The sequence below is a fragment of the Balearica regulorum genome, chromosome 14 (assembly GCF_011004875.1).
Source record: "Balearica regulorum gibbericeps isolate bBalReg1 chromosome 14, bBalReg1.pri, whole genome shotgun sequence".
Classification (NCBI taxonomy): Eukaryota; Metazoa; Chordata; class Aves; order Gruiformes; family Gruidae; genus Balearica; species Balearica regulorum.
This window is the reverse complement of record NC_046197.1, coordinates 875,712-899,333: the sequence shown is the minus strand read 5'-3', so window position 1 is coordinate 899,333 and position 23,622 is coordinate 875,712. Positions and strand designations below refer to the sequence as shown.

General features: G+C 45.8%; 2 protein-coding genes across 5 annotated transcripts in view; one reads left to right on the top strand and one right to left on the bottom strand.

Annotated features, from left to right (window-relative positions):
* The window catches only part of IK (IK cytokine), a 143,764-nt gene that overhangs the window by 70,172 nt on the left and 49,970 nt on the right, over window positions 1-23,622 (bottom strand). The window lies entirely within an intron of this gene.
* Window positions 1,507-23,622, top strand: part of UBE2D2 (ubiquitin conjugating enzyme E2 D2) — a 30,557-nt gene continuing 8,441 nt past the window's right edge. The window contains exons 1-6 of one of the 4 annotated variants that reach the window (XM_075766158.1): window positions 1,512-2,000; window positions 11,441-11,504; window positions 15,384-15,452; window positions 16,125-16,156; window positions 16,248-16,325; window positions 16,414-16,519. In XM_075766158.1, the coding sequence (XP_075622273.1) occupies window positions 15,443-15,452; window positions 16,125-16,156; window positions 16,248-16,325; window positions 16,414-16,519 (226 nt within the window). In that variant the 5' untranslated portion in view covers window positions 1,512-2,000; window positions 11,441-11,504; window positions 15,384-15,442. Of the gene's footprint in view, window positions 2,001-2,226; window positions 2,797-11,440; window positions 11,505-15,383; window positions 15,453-16,124; window positions 16,157-16,247; window positions 16,326-16,413; window positions 16,520-23,622 lie in introns of those variants that run through there. The other 3 variants (XM_075766159.1, XM_075766157.1, XM_075766160.1) reach the window with 3 other exon arrangements.

Here is a 23,622-nt window from a genome sequence, read left to right as displayed (position 1 = left end):
AACCAGGCTTTCCTATAAAGGAACAAAACCTGATGCCTTCTTGGAAAGCCTTATGACTTCCAACCCTGATTAAAAATGCTCTTGGCATTTTTCTTACTCGACTTGGTAGCAGGGCTGTCAGCTTGGAAGGGTCCAGACAGCACAACAGACTGGCCACCACAAGGCCAAGATGGAGGGGCAAGCATCCAGTCCCAATTCATGATCCAAAGCCAGCAATTCGAAGAGAAACAGGGCCAAGAGAAGACACCAATTTGATATAGATTTTAAAATGTCTTACTATTACAGGATGTCCCACAGGTTTGTGTACGTGTGGGCAGTTTGGTTGTTAGGCAGAGGTACCTTGTTTGAACGTGTGCACGACGTCCTTGCCCTGTGCAGTGTCCTGTTCCCAGCCTCCTTTGCTCGGGTTCTGATGATTGAGACCTGAAGGGAAGCAGCCCTTTGGTTGGAACTGGCTGTTTATGGTGATCGCCCACTCCTGCTTTGATCATGCAGTGACACAAAGAGTGGTTTGGTGGCTCGGAGGTTCGCTGAAGCTGCACAGAACCCTTCAGCTCATTGGTAGCCATCAGGAAGATTATTTGATGAACTTTTTTTGATACAAGCTGCTCAGTCATCTGAGAAAAATTGTTATTTTTGCCTGTATCAGTGTTCTCCATGGGGATGCTGGATGGAACTGAATTTTCCTTCCACCTCTGGCCACCGGAGCTATGGATGCTGTCACTGCTGGAGAGCCTTCACCTCCCTCCACGCTGCTTGCTGGCCTGCCAGGTACCGAGCCCTCATGCTCGGTAAGCCTGGTATTTCAGATACTTCGCTATATAAATAAAAGCCTGTTTGATGGTTTAAAGCTTTATTACGCAGCCACACTGTGATCTACCTGGTCCGTGTGTCCTCTCAGGCCTAAAAATGAATTATTGCACACCAGCCCATGCCACTACCGACGGGTAAGGGATGCCGAGCCAGGAGCACCGCTCTCGGTGCCACTTAACGTGCTCCCAGAGGGCCTCTGTGCCTGCCCGGGTGCCCTCCCAGCCTCCCCAGGGAGGGCCCACCGCCAGCCCATGCCCCACAGGCCCCGGCCCTCCTCCGGAAAGGGGCCTCGGACCCTCTGCGGCCTCCACCCGGGCACCCGGGGCCAGTCACCATCTCCCGGGGCAGGAAGCGCCGTACAGGAGGCGGCGGCTCCCCCCCCCCCCCCGCGGCTGCCGGGGCGCGGGGCCCGTCCGGCCCGGCCCTCAGCGCCTCAGGCCCTCACCGGCCCCACGGCGGCGGCGCGGCCGGAACTTCTTCCCGTCCCGCCTTCTCGCGAGAAGCCATCGTCACGCGCAACGCGGTCGAAGCAGCGCCGCCACCACCGCTGTAACCTTCCGCGCTCTCCCCCTCCCCCTTCTGGAGAGTTCTGCACGGCGGCCACAGGACAAGTAGTCCCCGCCGTCCCGTCCCGTCCCCCCCACCCCCGCCCCCGCTCCTCCTCTCTCTCGCCCGGCCCTCCCACTTCGCTCCCAGCCCGGTCTCGGCCTCCGTCGCGGCGTCCGCCTCCGCGCCGCCAACCGCGCGCCATCCGGCGGCGGCGGAGCGCGGCGGGGGTAGGAACGCCGCGGCGGAGTGATACGCGGAAGGCCGGCGAGGAGGCGCCAGCGCATAAAGAGGCGGCGGAGGGATGCGGTAGGAGCTGCGGCAGCGGCAGCGAGCTCCAGCCCAGCGGCCGCCGCCAGGGGAGCAGCGCGCCAGGCCGGCCCACCCGTAGGCCCCCCACCCCCCCCCCCTCCACCGCCGCCTTCTGGGGGGGCCCCCCTCCCCTCCCTTCTTCCCTCCCCCCCCTTCTCTCTCTCCTTCCCCTCCCCCCTTCCCCTCCCCCCCCCTTCCGCGCCGCCGCCACCTCCGCGCTCCTCCTCTCCCCCCTCCCCCTCGGAAAATAGTCCCCGCGGGCTGCCCCCTCCCCGCCCGCCCCTCCTCGCCGCCTCGCGCACACAATGGCGCTGAAGAGAATCCACAAGGTAAGGGCAGGGCCCCGCCGCACCGCGCCTGGCCCCGCCGCGCCGGCCTGCTGCTCGCCTTACATAACCTGGGTAGGCCGCCGCCGCCCCGGGCCTGCCAGGGAGGGAGGGAAGGAGGGAAGGCCGGGCCGGGCCCTGCCCCGGCGGCGCGGGGTCCCGCCGGTGCCCGCCTCGGCTGAGGGCGGGGGGGTTACGGGCACCTTTCCCCGCCCGCGCTGAGGGGACGGGCGGCCCCGGCGTGAGGAGAGGCGGCAGCCGGGCCTGGGGAGGTGGGAGCGGAGGAGAAGTTCCCCGGTTCCCCGCGGCGGTGTGGGCCGCGGCTGCCGGAGCGGGCTCGGGGGGCTCCGGCCCAGCCTGCCGGGGCGCTTTGTTCGTTCCTCCGGGCAGGTCCCGCTCCTCCCCGGGGCTGAGCTGGCCGTGCCCTGTCCCCGGGGGCCTTTGCCCGCGGTGCGGGCCGGAGGGGGTTGGCCGAGGCCGGCGGTGGTCGCGGCGGCCGGGCCCCTCCGAAGCAACGTGGCCCCCGGAGCCCGGGCCCTGGGGCCGCGAGGGGGCGCCGGTGCCGGGGCAGGGCCGCGGGCCCGGGGGTGGGCAGCAGCCGCCGCCAGCTGTTGCGGCCGAAGGGGGTGCTCCTCGCCCTCTGGAATCGCTCGGGGCCTGGAAGTGGACACGGTGGGAACAGCGAGGACGGAGAAGGAGCCTGGAGGAGCAAAACGCTGCCCGCGCTGGAAGTTTTGGGGTGGCTCGTTCGGGAGCTTCGTGGTGAAAGGCTCTTCCTCCTCAAGGAGCGACAGTTTCGGTATTGGCTACTGAAGCACTAGGCTTAGTAAACTTGTCACGTTTAACTAGTCAAAATAGTGTGATTTATTGTTTTAATGGAGCTAGTGCTGTTCTACAACCTGAGTCATCTCATAAGAGTTGTAGGGAATGGCACGTGAGGTGAGCAGGAGGTGCACTGTACTCGGTCTCCTAGCCTTGGAGAAAAACACTGCTGCTGAATCTCCTGTAGTCCTAAAACTGTACTTTGCTTGATCATCATGGTATCTTTTACCAGGAAAACCCCCATCTATTCAAGAGAGGTTTATTGAAGTATACTTTTATTGCGTTGGTGAGTCAGGCAGGGAAATTTGTATCCTTGTCCCTGCAAAATGTGTAGCTGTCAGTTTGAAGTCTCCATGCAAGGTTCAGGTGTGGAAGCCAGTCCTCCCGTACGGTTTCTGGTCTTGATGGTTACGTAAATCTGACTTTTGTATAGAACCAGATGTGAACTTGCTACCTAGTATTTAAGATCAGCTCACTATTTTTTTGTTACATATGTAGCATTGGATTTGGATTATATGTTAACACTTCTGCTTTGATTGTAGGTTATCTGGAAGTTTTTGTGAAGCTTTGGGTGTCCTACTGCTCAAATTAAAGCTGAGGTGGAGAACAACATTGAAGAGAGCTTGAAGGCTCACGTATGCTCGTGCAGTAGGTAGAGCTGGAAAGGGAAGAATTTTGAGTATAATTTTAGCGTATTGAAATTTCCAGATAAGCGTACGGTGACGGGTTACGTAAGGACGTTGTGCTTCAGCTGAGTATAACTTTTCTGCAGCGTTCTGTCACTTACTTTGGTGACACTCAATATGATGTGAAGGCTGTTCTGCAGTGTGTTTGTGGGCTCGCAGGTGTTTTGAAAGAGCACTTTCTCCTTGGGTTGTGTGCCTGCCATCCGAACAGACCTAGGGGTCATGGCAGGGAAAGCTGAGCGGGATAAATGTGACCACGGGGAGCAGGGGGGACACACAGATAGTGCAGGGCTTTTGTGGGGAGGGTATATCTTCTATCGGGTGACTAGGGAAGCAGGGAAAGCTGCTTTGTTGTCATTCAGTGCATGCCAAGTTTCAGGATTCAACACTCTCCGAGCACTTCTGTCTCTAGTCTGTGTTTTTTTAGCAGGAGAGAAGCGGAATGTGTGGAGTCTTTGTTAATGCTGGATGCTCATGGACTGATTCTTCATGCTGCTTTTTGAAGATAAAGAATCCTGAGGGATAATGGGGACTGTGTAAGGTTACGAGAGTCTTTTAAAGCTTTGGGAAGCGGCGTGAGAGCATCGCTGAAGCAGTGTGGTGTATATTGAGCTCTGCAAAGTATCGAGTATTTCAGGGGAGTAAGAGTGGTGGGCCTCGAGAAGGGAGACGGTAGGGCTGTAGGCAACATTTCCAACAGAAACAAACCATTTTTTCTAGCAGTCCAGATGCTTTAAAGTTAGATGGGAGTTCAGCTCCGGACTGGAAAGGAGTGCTCTTAATTTCAGTTACTGTGGTTGTCTTAATTAAATGCTTAAGTAATAGTGACTGGTTGTTTACACTCCGGCTACTTTAAACCCTGTGGAGGGTGTTTGCATCATCATCTTGTTTTTGTTCTGGTCTCTGGGAAAAGCAGCGATATCTTGTGCATAGTGACCGTCCCTGTTGGGATAACGAGGGGAACAGCAAGCTTCCGACCTTTGCTGTTGTACCTTGTGGCAGGAACAAAAGCCTGCAGAATGTGGATTAAGTAGAAATAATCCCAACAGGCTTGAGTACAAAGAAGCGATGGGAAGGAAAGCTGCTGCTTAGGCATCTGTAGAGGGTATTATCAGCCTGGATATATCAGTGTTCAGGTCTCAATCTTGGCCACTGTCTCTTGTGCTTGGCAGTTTGTGTTTTATGCTCAACTGCAGACTATGAGTTTTTCTCCAAAGTTTTCTGTGTCCTTGGATAATACAGAGATGAGAAATTGGAAACAAGCAGAAAATCCCAAGAATAAACCTGTGATACAGTGTTACCTGAAGTGTTGAACTCCTCTGGGCTGGAAGAGGGGCAGAAGAAGAAGCTGTTTGCAGCTAGGTAGGTAGTGGTGTTGCTGGCGCATGAGGAAGCACAAGAGCCCGCACGGTCGGTCCCAGCGTGTCTCTGGCAGTGTGGTTGCTCTTGGGGTGGTCCAGAGACTCCAGCCGGGGTGATGTCTATGTGAAACGGCAGCTGTTCTTTAAGCAGATGCTCTGAAAGAGCTCAGACTTGAGCTGCTCTCAGGTTGCTGTTTCTATTATTCGCCGCAGTCTTTCAGGGCATGTTCTTCGTTCTTGCTTTGATGCTTACTGGCTTGCAGGTCTAAAACTTGGAACTCTGCTCTTAGAAGAAATGTTTGGGATGTAGGCGATGGTGCCAGCCAGAGTCCCTGTGAAGTGTGGGGATAACAATGAAGGATAAGGGTTCAGCTGTTCTTTTTATATATATATATAACAATGACCTATTTTTATGAGAAATGCAATGTGAGATTGGGATAGGAGTGATACTGGAGGACCATAATGAACAGTTTCCATTTTAAGGCTTAAGCTGAAGCACTTTGGATTCAGTCACAACCCCCTTTAGGAAATGCGTTACCTGTAACTAAGTAGGGCACTGTTTGGAGTTGCTTTGAATGGGAGAGCAAGGAACAGGTTAGTTCACTCTCTTTTATGGGTTTTCCCATATGAACTGTGTGATGGACCCTACAGTGAGGGGGAAGGGGAAATCGAAAGCTCTGCTTTAACCCTGAAGATAAACATTTTCTTATAGCGGAGGAATCGTGGCTTATTACTGCTTATAATGCAGAGGCCCGAAATCCAGGTAGTGCTTTACAGAACTGAACTATATTCCATAGTGATGTCCCTGTTCAGCTGCAGAAAATGATGGACTTGCTTGTAGTCCAGAGCTGCTTGACCTTCTGAGATGCTGAAGCGTCACTTCTGCCAAAGTGAACGCTATCTGCAGATAGGATGCATTAGATATTCTGGCTAATTCAATGATGTTAGTGTTAACTGAGTTGTACGCGCACTACCTGTGCCGAGCAAATCTTGTGTTATTTCTGCGCTACCAGTTCTGCTTCACAGCAGCCAGTGGGAACAACTTGGTCCTTCCGTTATGGCCTCTTGCTGTGCTCGTGGAGCTGCCAGCACAGCCCATCTGTGTTAAGTATCTTGTGTGTCGCCAGTACAGAGACTACTGGTTAAGCTTCTGCTAGCTAGCTAGGCTCTTTGATACTCAGATCCCACACCAGGAGGAAGTTGTACATTGCTTTGGTGTTCTTGCCATTGAGGCTTTAAAAAAAAAAAAAGGTAACAACTACATCAGAGCTTGTTTATAACATGTACCTTGGTTATTCCTGTACAGGTTGACTTTTGTCATGCTGCTCAACTACTTGCCTTGTAACTTTTGCAGAGTCTTGTAAGAAGTCAAAGTCAGTGGATATGAGCCATTTCAAGTATTGAAAAAGCAGATTCTGTCAAAGGGCAAGGATTAAAATTGTTCTGAAGAGTAAAATGCTTCTGTTAATAAGAGAGGCTGTCTTAGAATGGCAGATACTCTGACATCACAAAAGTCTTGTAGACCAGGAGAGCATCTATGGATGCTGTAGGGAATTGGTGATCTGACCTTGGTGTGCATGTGTGAGCACTACCTTGTACAGAGGGACTGCTTGGCAAGTAGAGACAGAGCTTTCTGAAATGCCTGGTGGATATAGGTTCTTGCATATCGTCCTACACGGTACCACCTGCCACAGGTAAAGGTAGAACCTGCTGCCCGAGGAACATGCAGCAGACTCATGCCCACCTGAATGCCTGTGTTTGACCTGTGCAGGTTGCTGGCAGCTGCTCGTCAGTGCTCTGGTCCTGCTGCTGAGGCAAGGCAGAGTCTGTTGATTTGACTTGGGCCCCGATTCCGTGTTGCTTGGCACTGCTGTCTTGAAAGTTGCTACAATTCATGGTGAAGTGGCTGAGATAAATCACAGTTCTGTAACGCGGCCCTAACCTGCCCGTCGCAGAAGGGCTCAGGGGCTTCAGGCAATGAAACTTGCTAAAGTCGGATTAAAAGCTTGTTCTGCTGTCAGGTTGCTGCTGTAAGTGAAAATTAGGCTTATAATCAAGCTAATGATGTGGTTTCTGAGTAAATTAGAGTTTGATAACAGCTCGAAGTGGAGTAGGGAGGAAAGATCATGGAGTCTGAGCTGAAAGGACTTTGGATAACCTTTGACTGGTCTCGTACATCTAGTGTGTTGGCATGATTTGGGGAACTCTGTTGCCTACAAAGGTTTATTAAAATTGCTGGAACTGACTGCTAAAGGATGCTGGCTTTTTACTCACTTCATTGGCTTCTTGATGTTGCCAGTTATGTTGGTTATTCTCACTAGAGACTAGGCTGTATGAGCATTAACTTAATCCATAAAACTAGTCTTATCTTCTGGCTGGAGCAGTTTTTACCAGGAACATGTTAGTCTGGGGGAGGGAATTGTTTAGAGGAATAAATTTGAACTTCTGTAAAAGTGTCTTTGGAGTTTACAATTAAAACTAATTATAACTTGAAACATGGGCAGGGTGAAACTTCAAGGTAAGACTTAACACTTGTGTGCGTTAGCATTTTAAAAACTTCTGATCTTTATGCAGTTTGTGAACTCCTTGCTCAAGATGCATTTTAAATGCTATGTGCTAGCTGCTGGAGGCTGACAAGGCTGTTGCAGCTGATGGTAGCCCAGGTCTGAGGGCAACTGGTGCCACTGGCTTTCCTGTGTGCCCTGAGGCCTCTGGAAGCTGATGCCTTCCATGACTTGGGAAGCACAGTGAGAGGATTCGAGGCATAAGCACACTCCATCTTCCTTAAAATGCTTTCCTGGAACCCCTGAGTAGAGGTGCATTTTGTTGGGAGCTGACAAACATGATTAAATCTGCTTTTGGAGCCTAAATGACAGTTTCTTGTGCAAGTTTTGTAGCTTTTAGGATATGTATTGCATATGGGTGTAATGGTGGTAGTTTCATACAACTTGGCCTTTGGGTAAGACACCTCAAACCGTGCTTTGTGCCATGCTTCCGCTTCCTCATTTTTGTGGAGGAACTAATTATATTTTTATCTGTAAGATGGGTCAGGTTAATGGTATGATCTTCAGCAGCGGGCCCAACCCCAAGGGTGTTTTGCTGCAGGGGAGATGGCAGAAATGTTAAGTTCTATAAGTTGGCTTTCCAGCTGAAGGCGATTTGTGGTGAGGTAGCCTTCTGGGAGCTGGATAACTCAAATTTCATCTAAAGGCTGCTTGAGGCTTTGCTTTTCCTAAAGCAAAACCTTCTGCATGGATCAGAATAGTAACCAGCTATGGCTTTCTTCAGGGTTTGGTTTAAAATCAGTGTTGTCAAGATCAGACTTGATCATTGATGAGCAAGCCTTCCCAGCTTGCAGGGAAACGGAGCAGGCCTTGCAGCTGAGAGTTTGATACGTACAGTAGTGCCTGGTTTGTAGGTGATGCCAAACCAAATCCTCCTCGTATTACGAGTTCCAATTTTATGTGAACTCTGGACTCATTTGTTCTGAGTTACAAACCAGCTGGTTCTCAGTCTCCCTCAGCAACATCTGGAAGCAAAGACCTCCCTAGGTCTAGTGTTGTGCTAGCGGTACCTTGGAAACTGCGCAGGAGTGAGTTTTCAGAAGGCAAAGTAACCTCTCGGCATGAAGCTGGAGTAGTGGATGCTCCTCTCCGTTTGTACCTGGATAAATGCAGCCGTACGTAGCTACCGTTACTGTTTTTAAACTTGGCTCCGCAGGTCTGACAAGCGAGTAGTGGGAGTTGTACTAGCATGTCAGCAGCTTGAAGAGAACAGTATGTTAAAGCGATCATCTGTGCCCTGCCAGGAAATCCGGTAATGTGTTTGCCTCTGGTGTGCGGAGGCAACTGGCGGTCTACTGCAGCTGCTGGCTGAGCTCCAGAGGTGCCTTGTGGAGGTTAAACTAACGTGTTATCAGAGCTGTTGTTCTGCAAAAGCTGGGAGGCTTTGTATCACAGGGGCTTGAATTGGGAGTTGTTGCTAAACTTTTCCAAGTGCGAGAAGCTTATGCATTGCTTTTTATGCTGGTCTTTTGATCTGTGATGTTTCAATCTGTGAATTTATAGTAGGGAAGGTGCATGCTAGGTTCTTAAACATAATCTGTAGAAGGTTGTGGTCTTACATGGAAAACATGGATTCTTACAATTGTACTCCTTCAAAGTCTAGTGTTGTTGCATCGTATTTATGCACAAAACGGGAGTGAAGGGGATAAGTGGTAAGGAAGAAAGGTTTAGAGGTGTTTGCGTTTTTTAATAGATGTGTTTGGGGTCTTGAGTACTGTAGCATTAAATTGTCTTTTCCAAAAGATTACAGTCCAATGGTATTTGGAATTGGACTGTACTCATACAACTTTAGAAAGAGTAAGTGTATTCACGTTTTTGTTGTCATGCCCATGCTTCTGAATTTGTGCATGCGGAGACTCAGTTCCTTCTTTGTAGCCACGACGAGTCTGACCACGAAGAACACGTGGCCTTTCGGGTGCCAGTGGAGTTGTGTGTAGGTGACTGCGTGTTCCTTTGCGGCTCTCACTGCATGGAGTGGCTCTCAGCTTACTGATGCTGAAGCAGAGCACAGTGCAGTCTGCTGCTCTCTATTTTTTTTTTTTCAGGCTGTCTCTATCTGAAAACCTTTAGTGTACATGCACTTCTCCATGGTGGAGCAGTCTATTGTTGATCAGGATGATAACTCAACATACGTGGTGTTCCAGAGTTAAAGCAGAGAGGTGTACAGTGGGTGGTGCGAAGCGTGCTGGTGGGGTGACAGCGCATTACTAATCTTCTTGCTAACTGATACTTGAAACCAGGAGGGAATCCTCACTTGGCTACTCTGACATCATAACTGACAATGCTGAAGGTCTTTCCTCCTTCAGAGGATATCTGGAGATGTTCCCCACCTTCAGGAGGGAGCAGGCTCTTCAGCAGTTGTTGCATGCTCAGTATCTACTCCTGTCTGAGTCCATGCTGAGCCACAAAGTGTGGGAGCAAGGTTGTCTTGGCCGAGCACTGTAAGAAGCTCAGTAGGAGCACTAGGAAAGCCTCAGTAGGCTGTGGTGGCTGCGTGTGGAGGCTTTTAGCTGGGATCTTTAGAGATTGGGAGCTGCTGAGGGTAAAACCAAACTTGTGTATGCTTTACAGCAGTCAGGATATGTGCAGCTTTGTTTCTCTACCGCAAGACTTCTGGGGGGGACTCAGTACTGACAGGGAAATCCAAGTTTTACCTGTTTGATGTAATGTGACTTTCTTTTGTAACAGAAGAGGGTTTGGTTCATGTTGGCCTCCCAGTTTGTGGGAGATAGAAGCTGGAAGTCCCAGAGATCATCTATTCAAGAGCTTAAATATGTAAATAACAAAAGGCCGTTAAGCGACAAGCTTTTTCCATTCCTGCAATCAGCTTGTCTTGATGATCGTCCTTAGATGTTTTGTCTTATCAAAAGCCTCAGATAAGTCTGGTATCTGCGACTCCAGTGTGGCCTGTTGCTGGTAACCCTTGCAGGCTGCGAGGGAAAAAGCTGAACGCACCCTGGGCCGGGAACAGCACGGGAATGTTTCTTGAATGCTAGATTTAGTTGTCCACGTAATGGTTGTCTGGTGTTTATGTTTAGCTTTCTAGACTGAGCTAGCACAGAAAAAAGTTTGGGCCCATCATGCAAAGCAGGTCAGTGGCTGAGCCAGAAATAGAGCAGAGTTTGACTTTAAAGCTGTGCTCTACTTGCACTTCCCACTAAATGTCCACTTCCTGAGCAAATTGCTAATGTGAGTTACTGGTGACAATGTGTGGACTCTTTCTGATTTGGGCTGAAGTTTTGCTTCAAATTGAAACTTGGTGTCGTTCAGAAATATTCTGAATTACTCAACCTGCTCAGCTGGGGCAATTGAGACTCATCATAGGATTTCTTCAGAGAAAAATTTGACTGACATGGGTACTTGAAAAGTGAGGATTTCCATTCATGGGCTAGCAGTTTGATAGGTACAGAGGCCTTGGTTTTATTCCACTTAACCAGCTATATTCACTGATACATACATCTGGAGATGAAACAGGTTATTGAAGTTTTGTATAGTGCAAAAAGGCTGTTGTAGGTGTGACATGATAAACTGGATCGCTGTAGCTGGGGCAACCAGGGAGCTGTTACAATACGGGGTATAAAATAAGGCTGATACTGAGAGTCGTTGGATTGAGGCCATCTTCTCTCTCTGTGACCTAGACATAGTGGAGTGTATAATTCCTTGATAATGCTCGGGATTTCTAAGTTATATTATCGATGAAGGCAAAGCTGACAGACCCTGTGACTGGATGAGGATTGCTGTGACTTAACAGCGTATGGAAACTTAGAGAGGAAACTGATGTGTATGCTAAACAAGTTACCTGGATTGAAGATGCAACTTTGCTTTCTGGGGCCCCGGCTATTAGTTTTGTAGTGTTGCCATTCCTGTGGTTTCGGGAAACCCACTGAATCCACTGATGTGAGCGTTATGTTCATGAGCAAGGATGAGAGCCAAAGTGCCACTAGCAGCTTTTTTAGCAATAACATGATCTGTTTTGAAATTAAATGAAATAAACTGTTCCTGTTTTTTAGGAGTTGAATGATCTGGCACGTGATCCTCCAGCACAGTGTTCAGCAGGGCCTGTTGGTGATGACAGTAAGTATGCTGCTATCAGCAAACACCTGCAGTCCCTAACTTTTTTCCTTGTTCTTCTAAAATGGGATGTCCCAGTTCCTTATCAAGGGGAACCCTTTTCTTTCTTTTGATTAGAGTATTAGATACTACTCCACATACTAATCTTAAAATTGTTGCCCTTCTGTTTCTCTTAATACCTTCCTTGTGTATCACTGGAGATCTGTGTTACTCCCATTTTATTGATTGGGTAACTCTACACTGAGGACACCTGAAGTTACACCTTTAGAATTAACTGTTCTGGCATTCTCACGGCCAAACCAGCGAGCAGCTGCATCCAGCTTTCTGAACTCTGATATCTAACCTGTACATGGTGTAGTCGTGTGGTCCCGTAGAAGTAAAACAATCTACTACTAATCCTAGATGCTACTACGGAAAGGTCAGGATTAATTGTATTTTACACAGGAGTTAGTTAACACTGCATTTTTTAAGAGGTTTACATGTGGTCCTTAGGGGTAGGAGGTTCAAATGTGAATGGAAGGAAAACTAGTTGGTAAATTAAAGCTTGAATTAGTAAGTAATGTTGGGGATGTTTTTTAAAGTTTAATAGTTGCTGTGGTCAAATGAGTTATAGGAATGCTGGAAACATTGCTTGTTCTTCAATCTGTTTCATGCTATTGTAATATAGAGCACACCAGAGTGTAAGAACTGAAAACCAGGTTTGGATCCTAATTTTTAGGCAAGATTTCACTCAGTTTGGAATACTACTTGTGGTTTTCTCAGTAAGCAAAATCAGAATGTCTAAACCCTGTTGTCGTGACTAACATGTAGCTTGATTTGGACATAGCTGCTTAGGTATGAGATAGGAAGTGCAGATGCAGCATCCTTAAATCACATGTACTGCTGTGCTGGAGAACTGTACTCGGATCAGTTGATCCTGCCAGGTTCTGTGTCAGGGATAGTCTAGGATGATCTTCTTGGCCTGCACATCAGCTGGTTGTCTTTCCTGTACAAGGTTGTTGACCTGGTGTGCGATTTGGAGTTGTTGTTCTGTCCTTTTGAAGCTCAAGGGGCTGTGTTAAAGTAGAAGAAAAACAGTTATCCCTTAAAGTCCTACCCTGACTTTTTTTTTGTCTAGCATTGTTTTATATTATGATGATCTAATGTGATCTAGTACATGTATTTTTGCCTAGGCAGGAGGGCGAGTTATATTGTGTGACTTAATGATGTTTATATGGATACTTCTTTATTTTAGCTGTAGGTAATGTTCCTCAGTCTGGTTTGATTAGCTTGAATGAGGTAACTTAATTGTTGCCCTGTCCTTTATGGGATTCCTTGCGAGTCCTTTAAACTGCAGTGGTTTTGCAAGCTGGAAAGTCTTCTCCATATTGACTAGGATTTTATGCTTTTCTGGTGAACTACTTTTTTTTTTTATCTTGGCCATAGCTTAGGTGAGCAAGATCAGTAGGATATTTGCAATGAGACAAGAACATGTGCAAATTCACCTTTTTGCTTTACAATGGGCATTGGCATTTAATGCATAAAATGCCTGAGATGAGGGAATGTGTTTACACTTTCTTGTAGCAGCTCTGCTGTATGGAAAAGGCTACGTAAAAACACTTGGAAGCTCTGACTGGGATGACCGTTAAACAGCACGTATTGAACTTGCTGTTCGGTGAAGCATCCAAGCTTGTGAGAGTAGGGGATATTTAAGTAGGGAAACTCTCCATCTATGCACTAAGAACTCTAAGCTTAGGTATCCTTTCTAAAAGGGAAAAACTAGCTGCCAAGATATGAATAGTTTAGAAATGATTCAGAAAGTGAAGTGTATTAAAACTTATATGTTCCCATAGAAATCTAGGACTAGATTTAAAAAGCACTTGAAACCTGAGAATGAAAATACTGAGATTAGTGGATAAGCTACTGTTGAGCAATCCTTTCAAACAAGTGAAACCTGTGTTTGGATTTGAGGGTTTTTAGCAGTAGTGTCAAGCTTCTAGTTCCTCCACAACTTATTTTTGCTTTCAGCATGGTATTTCAAAGCAGCTTGTAGTTTCATGGAAGAGAAATTACTAAGATGTAGGGCTGCTCTGAGGCTTTTCTTCCCCTAAATAAGCAAGTGTGATTTGTGCCATGATAAACTACTTTGTAGTTTCCAAAGGCTGTGAGAGGTGATGGAGATCGTCTGGTGGAGGAGATGGAAACATAAGTTGGTGAATGCTTATAATGGAAAGTTACTACTGAATACAGAAAGCTTTAAAGTAATAGTCAATTCTTCTCGTGCCACCTTTTTGAAAGACCTCTAATGAAAGACTGTTGCTATTGAGAGCAACACATCAAGTATTTGTAAGTGGATAGCAGTGGCAGCAACAGGAAGGTGCCCTCTCCGAGATACCTGTGCTCCAGGTCTGCATTGGTTGCCTTGCCAGAATGACATTTCTCAGAGTTCAGGACATGCTGTGCCTGCGAAGTGGTGTCTTGCAGCTAGTCCAGCCAGTGTAAACTGTCCCCGGTTGTAAGCTTCTTCTCCCTGTAGTTCACAAACTTCGTGAAGAGCTGTTCTACTTTGTTAACTGTAGGAACAGGATTGTCTTTCTCTTGGTTGTGTAGTTGTAGCTCTCTTCCACCCACCTCTGGCCTTTGTTTTGGAAACATGCTTGGGACTGGATTACACTAGTATACCTCCAGAGTGCTATGCAGTGGCCTAGCTCACTTCCAGACACGTACCTGTGCTTAGCTACTACAAGTCAGCAACCCCCTTACTTTGTCCATAACTTTTTGAATGGCTAATTTCAAAATAAAGAATTAATTGAAATAAGCTCTGCGTGATGAATCCATCTTTTAATTCCTCAAACTTGTTCTGATAATCTAAAGCTTAGGTTAAACAAGCACTTTCCTTCAGTCTATGGTGGGAATTTGGCAAAAAAAAAAAAGGCCAACAAAACAATCAAACCACCCTTCTAGTTTGTAAAATGTTAAGATTCACTGTGGAAGTGTTTTCTTTCTGGTTTCTTGTTGGGTTTAAGACAATAGTTGGTTATATCAGCTTCTCTTTTTGGTGTGCAGAGGTATGCAGCTTAATGTCCAGTGCTGTCTGTGCTCCAGTGCAGTCATGGTGAATCTTATCAGCATCTACTGATGCCTGTGAAATTCTTGGTGGTTTTTCTGTGATTGGCCATGCTGTTCACTGCTGGGTTTCTGCTGCCCCTTTGTCCCCTTCTTGGTTTCTGACTGTCCTGCTACAGATGATAACAGACCCTGTGAAGTTGTCAAAACCTTTTAAAATGGGTGAATGCTACATTTGGACACATGAGCCACTGTCTTGATTTCTGGACTCTATGCTGAGTGTAGGGTTTCTCAGAAGCCTAGCTGGTGTTACCGGCTGTACTACCCTTTGTAACCAACCTTCCGCTCTAACCAAACACTCTTCTCCCCGTGCCTTGGCAGGGCTGTTCACGCTCTGCTTTTTTTTCCCCCCCTTCCTTGTATGAGATCATTCCCAGTTGCAGCGCCTGTATCATGTGTAATTAAAAACTGCTTGTGCTAGATTAGAACAGGTAATGCCACTCTGGGCCAAAATTACTTTTGGCACAGGTAGCCTTGAAAGCTGTAGGCACCACTTGCGAGTTAAGTACGTAGCTGCAGGTGGCTTCAACTTCTGTGTCTTGAAGACTTACCTTGCAGCCACTGGAGTCTTCTGTACAGCTCCCCAGTTCTGAAGATGCCATGTAGCTGACATCCATGCAGAGGGAAACTTCCCACAGTACTGTTCCACAAATCATTTGTTAAGCTGGTGCTCTTAGCACAACCTAGCAGTAGAGCCTTCAGAGAATGCAGGAACCCTGAGAACTTCCTAACGTGTCTCATACAGATTAACAGCTTTGATTTCCTTATGTTCTGCAGCGTAAAGACATTCTTCATGAATCTTCTGTATTACCAGATTAAGATGTTCTCTTGGACAGATGCATACGAGTGAGACTTATTTTTTGTCCATTTAACCTAAGCGTGTACTAGCACATCCTGGTCACAAGTGTTGAGCAGACTGGCATTCCTGCATTCTGTTAAGACTTGTATTGCTTTCTGCTGCTTTAATGAAATTTTGAGGCCTCTGTGGAGACTCAGCTTAAACATTCAGTTGAGGTAACACTGGCATAGGTTACCTCTTTATTTATGGTATATACAAAGCTTAGGCTTACCCTCCATTTAACTAAGGATCTGTCTAGCAGGGCTCTTACCTAAGAAAGGTATTAGGTCATACTGTACCTTTGCTGTAGCCTGCTCTGAGGGCAGCACAGTCATTGGAAACTGGGCTTGGACTCAGGTGCTTCATTGGAAACAAAAAGTTGAACTCATAAATTTGTCAGGACTGAAATGTTGACTGTAAATGCCTGGATTTTTATTGTAAAGGGATTTTTTGCAGGGCACAACATGTGTGTGGTATCACAGCAATCCCAAAGTGTGGAGCAAGTGAATGTGGAGCGTTCAGTACTTTGCTCTGTCTCTGTTTAATTCTTTGGCTTGCTTCCCTGCAGCCTTTCAGAAGGCTTTGTTTTTAAAATAGACTTTTCTGTGCTGCTTTTTCTGGAAGTAAGTAGTTCATTACTTGAGCTTCTCCAAACTGAAGTAAATCTTTCTCTTTTTCAGTGTTCCATTGGCAAGCTACAATAATGGGACCAGTAAGTATGAGAGAATTGATGTTCGTAGCTTTTTATGACCAGTCTTCTTGTAATAACTCCTCAAACTGCAATGATTCTTTCTCATGAACAGAATGACAGTCCCTATCAAGGTGGAGTATTTTTCTTGACAATTCACTTCCCAACAGATTATCCCTTCAAACCACCTAAGGTGAGTGGCTTGTACTGTAAATCTATTCATTACTATATGGTGTAATGTACATTTGTGAGCCTACACTGAAATTTTCCTTCTTCTGCAGGTTGCATTTACAACAAGAATCTATCATCCAAATATTAACAGTAATGGCAGCATTTGTCTTGATATTCTACGATCACAGTGGTCCCCAGCACTAACTATTTCAAAAGGTACCTCCAATGCTCACTTAATTTTACTCTGCTGAAATGAATTACTGATTTGATTTAGAATTTAAAAACTACTGCATTCCTGTCATCAGCCATTTCTGTGGTCGCTGCTTTAGTCTGTGACTCGGCACCTAGCTTGCAGCCAATTCATGAGCGCAGGGTTCTCATGAAGTCCAGTTTCCCTGTGACCACGGGGAGACTGTTCAACTTGGCCAGTGGATCTGAGAAGTCTTACTACAAGTATGCAGTCTTGCCACCTCACCTCAGAGTCTAAATGCTTTAGCTAAAAAAAAACCACACCAAAATCAAACCTAGTACATGACAATGGAAGACTTCAGTGTTGAAAATGCACAGCAAGTAAAATGTGTAAGGGAACAGCTGAGGCTTTTAAAAAAACACTAAACCTCCTTTGATTCTGTCATCTTAAAAAAAAAAAAAGTGCCTTTTTCAAGGGAACAGCGGAACTCCATGTTGGTCTCTTTTATTAAAACTTTCAATGACATGGACTACTATAATGTCTTAAAACTTAACAAGCATTTTCTGATTTTTTTTTTAAGCTAGAAACATCTTGATCCCTGTGAACTGTTAGCTTGTGGGGCACTGGAATGTCCTTTGCCTGGTAGAGCAATATTCGTATTATTTAATGCAAATAGGAGGTTTTAAATATCTTGAAAGAATACCCAGGATTGAATTTTATTGGGGTTTTTTTTTCTGGGTATTGAAAATGTAGATCTACGGCTTGTAGATCTAGCCATGGCAATTGAGAATATTTTTGGTTGCTTCTGTGCATGAGCCATGTCCTGACCATTCCATTTTTGTAGCCATGTGCTGTAATTAAATGCTACAGATACCACATTTAATTGCAGCATCCTTCACACTGTGTCCCAGCTCTCAGGCTATCCTGCTGCCTGTAAGTCTTCTCTCCAACTACATGTGATGTTCCTGGACACTTTCTTTTTGGTTCAGACTCTTGGTACCCCTACCTTGCACATCTGAACTGTCTCCCTTTTACTCAATGCAGAAAAGTTCCTGCCTTCTCTGTCCAGCTAAAGGCTTCTGCATTTTTAGAAACAGATGAAAAGGCAAAACAGTATCTTGATTCACTTCTGTCAAGAGATAAGTCTGCTAGTGCACAAAGCTGAAAGTCTTCACTGTGAGCTGAAAGAACTCAAGAAATGATGTCAGTCAAGGGAAAGTGATTGTCAGGCTGACACAGCTTTCCTTACAAGTGCTTTCAGTCAAGTACTTGCTGCTGTTGGAAGCACTAAGTTAGTACTAAGTGCTGATGTCTATTATGCTTTGATTAAATTGCTGTATAACTGGTTAGAATACTGTAGTGGGAGAATGTATAATGTGGCACAGTATCTTATATTTGTTTGAGAGTCCTAAAATGACCATATAGGCAGTGGGGTAGTAGATAGCACATTTGAAAATACTGGAGGATAGATTGGAATTAGGATGGTTGGAAAAAGACGGGGCAAGAATTTAAGAGGCTAGTTAAGGGCGCCAGCAGACTGCCTATTAATGGCAGTCAGCTTTAATCACAAAATATATCTTAATTTTGCAACCCAAATAAATTTGCAGTATGCTCTTAACATCTCCATCTCCTTCTGTTCTCTGCCTTGAACTCTTTCTTTTCTTATCCTCTTCAAACTGCGTCCTTGTAGCTTAGCCTAAAGTAAGCCATGGGGTCAGTGTGACCGTTCTGTGCTTCTTAGCCCTTTCTATCACCCTATCTCCCTCTCAAAGGACTCTCCCTGAAATTAGGTGTCTTCATACTGTTTTTTTCACGCATTGCAGAAGTGTTAATCTGAATGCAAAACCCTGCTATAGCATGAAAGACATACAAATGGCACCAGTGAGAAAACAATCTTGTCCATGTTCCCTTGGTGTTCATTTCATGAAGGAATTAAAGGCAGCAAAAGAAGTTCTCAGGGGTAACTTTATAGAAATTCAGAATACTTCCCTCAGAAATAACAGGGATGTCTTGTCAGAAAGTAGACCTCAACTTGATAAGAAGCAAGAGCTGATACTTAAAAGAAGCATTCCTTCTGTCTTGAGCAGTATAAATAAATTCCACAAAGGCAACTTCAGTCATTTAGGGTGGAAATCTTGGTTTTGGTCAGTCTAGAGCTGTGTGTTTGTAGACTTTAAAGCTATTTCAGCTCTCTACTAACTCTTTGATTAGCTTTATCAAAGAATAAGTATATTTCTAGTAGGAAAAGCTGTTGTGTCAGGTAATTAAAAGTGAGTAACAAGATAAAAGTTACTCAACATGAAGCTTACATCCCTTCCAAAAGAGCAATTTAGTATTTGTAGTGCAGATTTCTTAGAGTATTTCCTAAACTGTGCTGCTCTTTAGGAGGATGCTATTGGGAGCAGGCTGTTTGAATTTAAAATCTGTAAGCAGATAACTAGAACACAGCTATAAAAAAAAAAAAGTATTGATAGAGAAGTCAGGGAAGACTAGAAACAGTTCTTCTAGGAAACAGCTTATGATACACGGCTTCCTCCTCCTGAGGCATCTGGTAGGCAATGTTGTCAGCAGCTCACATGGGCAAGATGTTATGCTGCAATTAATGTGTAGTACATGAACATGTTTTTCTTCCTAACCTGCAAGAGGAAAGGTGAAGGGGTAGGCAATGACTTCCTTTTAATCTATAGTGCTACTTTTTTGGTGGAAAGACTGCGGGGGTAAAAAATTGTATTGGTGCTACTTAATCATCCTGGTTTAGTGGTAAAGATCTTGGCTCCTCACGCTCTGGAGGATGATAGGCTGTTCCAGACAGCACTTGGAATGTCTGGTTTGGGAGCCTGCCCCATCCTCTCTGCTGGGTAAGATGCTGAAGGCCTGAGTGTGGGGGCTATAGAAGCAGTTTTACTTGAGACTGCTAAATAAATAAGGAAGTTTCTCTCCCTCCCTCTGTAAGCAGCTTGACAAAGTGATCTTTGCTACCGTAGTAGAGGTGACTAGCATTTTGGGGTTTTGTTCTGTCTGTCTAAACGTTTGTCCCTCCTAGGCTTGTTAAAACGGGTTCTGAAGAATTGGGAGAACACTGAGTGTCTCAGTGGAATAGTTAACTTGTTTGTATTAGTAATTCTGAAGTAAGCGTTCCTAAAATAAAATGTATTGTAGAATAAATCATCTCAAAACAGTCTTAAACACACCTTGGTGATTAATTTAAACTCCAAAGCTTAAGCAAAATGCGTAGGCTTAAATTAAAAATGTTATCTCAAAGTCTGCATAAATAAGAAACCCTGTTGCCTTAAGCAGGAGAATAAAGTATTTTAATGTGATTATGACTGTTCTCAGCCATTTTTTGGGAAACCTACTTTCTCCTGAATTTGGGAAGTAGATGTGCAAGAGTTAATGCTAAACCAAAGCCCTTCAGTAAAGGTTGGGCTGACTTGCTCTGTCCTGTCCCACTTCTCCCCACCACTGTGTTTTTAACTAATGAACCATGGAGTTTAATTAAAGTGCATTGGAAGACCCTGCCTGGTGAATGGCAGTGAGTGGCTTCAGTCTCGTTCATTCAAGAGTTGAGCTCACGCTGTTCAAACTCTCCCATGTCCAGTGCAGTGTGAATTTTCTGTGGTGCCGCTCTTACAGGTGTTCAAGAATCACTTTATTAAGACTTATGGGTGGGAATTCCCAAGTACGCACAGCCTAAATGAACTTGATCTTCACAGTGGAGTTCTCAATCAGGAAGTTGGTTTCTGATCATCTTGGCTTTTAGTTTGCCTGTTGCGGTGTTTACCCAAATGACTTTGTCCCATAGCATGGGTCAGTCTCTCCCATATGTGCTGAGTTAGGGTTGTAAGAGAGACTTTCAGTCTAGTGCTTCCAACTCTTCTGCAACTTTAATCTAGCTACTTGTGTAACTTCCCAGATGTTGCCCTTGCTGCAACGAAGGTGGCACTAGGAGGACAGTTGCCAGCAGAGTGAGGGAGACAGTCTTTTCCTTCTGCTTGGCACTGGTGAAGCCACAGTTGGAGCACTGTGTCCAGTGCTGGGCTCTCTGGAACAGGAAATGTGGATGTACTGGAGAGAGTCCAGAAAGATCATGAACATGGTGAAGGGACTGAAGCATCTCCCATTATGAGGACAGGCTGGGAGAGCTGGGACTGCTCAGCCTGGAGAAGAGAAGACTCAGGGGGCCTTACCAATGCATATAAATACCTGGAGGAAGGGTGCAGAGATGAGAGCCAGGCTCTTCTCAGTGGTGCCTTGTCGCAAGAGGCAACGGCCACACACTGAAACACAGGAGGGTCCCTCTGAACATCAGGAAGCATCAGGAGTTTGTTTTTGGTGGTTTTTTAGTTTGGGTGTGTTTGGTTTTTTTTTTTTTTTTTCCTCTGAGGATGCCAAGCACTGGCAGAGATTGCCTTGGGAGGGTGTGGAGTCTCCCGCACCGAAGATACTCGGAAGCCATCCGGACGTGGGCATCTTGCTCTAGGCGGCCCTGCTTGAGCAGGAGGGTTGGACAACATGATCTCTAGAGATCCTTTCCAAACTCAACTGGCCTGTGATACCCTGGGCAAAACTTAACTTTTCTTCTCTTGTCACCAGAAATTGTTGAGCTGACTTAGCAGGAATTCAAGTTGCTTTGAAGCAAGAAGTTAAAACTGCTCAGATTTAAAAAGTACACTTCCTGTGAGACTAGGTAAGATTGCTGGAAGAGTTTCAAATGGGACCGTAGTTAAGAAATAGGATTTAACTCAAGCAGAGTCTGGAGTTGCTTTAACTTACTCAGATGCATCTTGCCCATTCACATCAGAAGCCAGTCATTTGGTAGTTAGCACTCCAGCTGGTTGGGCAGTAGTGTTTTCAGTTGTGTTTTAATGTTACAAGCTTAACATTTGTCAGCGCAATGAAACTTTCTGGTGATTGTATGCCTCAGAAGTTTCAAGGGTCTGGGGCCTGAAGCCCAAACATAGTGATTGTATAGGTGAATGGTCCTTCCAGGAGTCAGCTTTCTTCCTGTTTTTGAAGAGCAGTGATCTAAGTAGTAGTGGACCTTGATGTGGAGGCTTTCGGCTGTCAGGCTGATGATTAGCAAAGGAGGGGGCCTAGCTGGTGTGAGAACTAGGACAGCTGGATAAAGCCTCTGAAATGGAATTAAGAATTCCTCAGGAGCAGTATGTGGCCAAAATCCAAATTTATGCTAGCAGAGATGTTTCATAATCCCGAGAGTATCAGGCTGAATTAAACCTGAGCTGACAAACTTTGTTACTTTCATATTCAGAAACTTGGCTGGATGAGCTGGATGAAAAAGCCCAGCACTGCCTGTGGGAACGTGTGGCCTGGTCTCCAGGAGGGTGGCAAATTGCTTTCTAGAGAAAGAACTTACCAGCATAATATTTGTCATTCACCTGGGGCAGAGCAGGTGGGATGGGCTGCTTCCGTCACTGTGAGCTCCTGATACTGGCATGGTGTGCAGGAGCTGATACTTCCCTGTTTTATCTGACTGCTCCATGTCAGTGCACGAGCTTTGTGATGATATGGTGATCCTGAGGCTACTGTGTGACTTCAGATAGGACAGACAGCTGAGTAAGTATCGTCCTGACAATCTGGCATATGAAGTAACTGTCTCATCACCTTCTTGGTACTTTAACAAAAACGTTGTTGGTGCAGTCTTTATGCTTGCTTAGAGATGGACTTTCCTTTGGTGGGAGAAGACCGGCTTGGGCTCTGCTGAGGCCTTTTGCCCCATGCAGGAGTTGAGCCCGCAGGAATAAGTTTTTTTAAAAAAGGCAATTTATCACCATAATTTTATTGGTTCAGAGTGATGTGCTCTTTGCCTAAAGATAAAAGTTAAGATAGCAGGGGCCTTCAAGGAGAGAGCTGAGGCTTGCACTCATCTCTTTGTGACCTAAGCTGCTTTGGTGCCTAGGAAAACCCTCTACTCCCAGATGAATTCTAGATTGGCTCTGGAGATGAGCAGTAGCTGCACCAAAAAGCTGTTGAATCAGAACACAATGTATTAAGATGTTTTTTCTGGGTGCCTTGGAAGAATTGATGCTTGCTTTTTATCTCCCTGCTGTGATTCAACTCCTGAGTAGCTTCTATGCTGAAGTGTCCTGTAGATGAGTGCTTTAGTGCAGCAAGTTCTGTTTGCAATTCCAGCTAGATATAAATAGTAGTCTGTGTAGTGGCTAGTACCCTGTATTAATGGGACAGCTGGATGGATACTAGACCCACTCAGACTTTGCAAACAAAGTAAATTATTTGAGTTTTGAAGATGACTTCTGTATTGAGAAAGTGGGGATAATCATAAGCTCCTTGGGCAATCTTTGGGAAGCCTGTGCCTTACAGGTCATGTCTTCAGCTTCTGCATCAAAAACATCTACGCTTCTAGATTAACTGGGATTGCTGTCTCGGTCCAGGGTGATCAGGCAGAACTAATACTCACCTTTCTAGCGCTGATATCTAAGGAAACAAGAAGGTGTAGCTTTTGGGTCTTATGTCATGCCCTAGTAAGGCTTAAATAAAGTTTTCCAGTGATGACCTGGACAGTTGAGCTCCTGTAGAAATCAGCTTAGCCCAGTTGACTTGCACATCAACACAGTGTGTGCAAAGGTGTGTTAAATGCTGTGGCTTGTACAGAGCTGCTTCTGGCTCCTAGAGACCACTTTGAGCTGCAACTACATGCTCTGGACATACGAGAGTGTGTCATAGCTGCATGATGCACTTGTCATCCCTGACATCAACAGAAGCTAATTGCCATTTGTAAATTGTTAGGCACATTTGACTTCCTTCCCCTGTTGATGCTCTGTGGAAGGTGTCTGTCTTCTGGCTGTGGAGTTTATTCCCTGCACCTGGAGCTGGGGGCTTGTAGCTTTTAAAAGAGTCTATTCCCCTCCTGAATTCCATAACATACCTCTTAAATTTGTATGGGCCAATAGATATTCCAGTAGACAGGTGGAAGTTTACATTGTTTTCCCTATTGCTCATTTGGCTAATGCTGGAAGGATCTGTGGAGAGCTGGCTTCATGAATTGTCCTGATGAATGACTGAGCTGCTTCATAGCAGAAGAAACTCAGCCATGGAGTTTACATATTGAATTTGCATCTACCCACATATTCAGTCAGGTGTGGCAGAACCA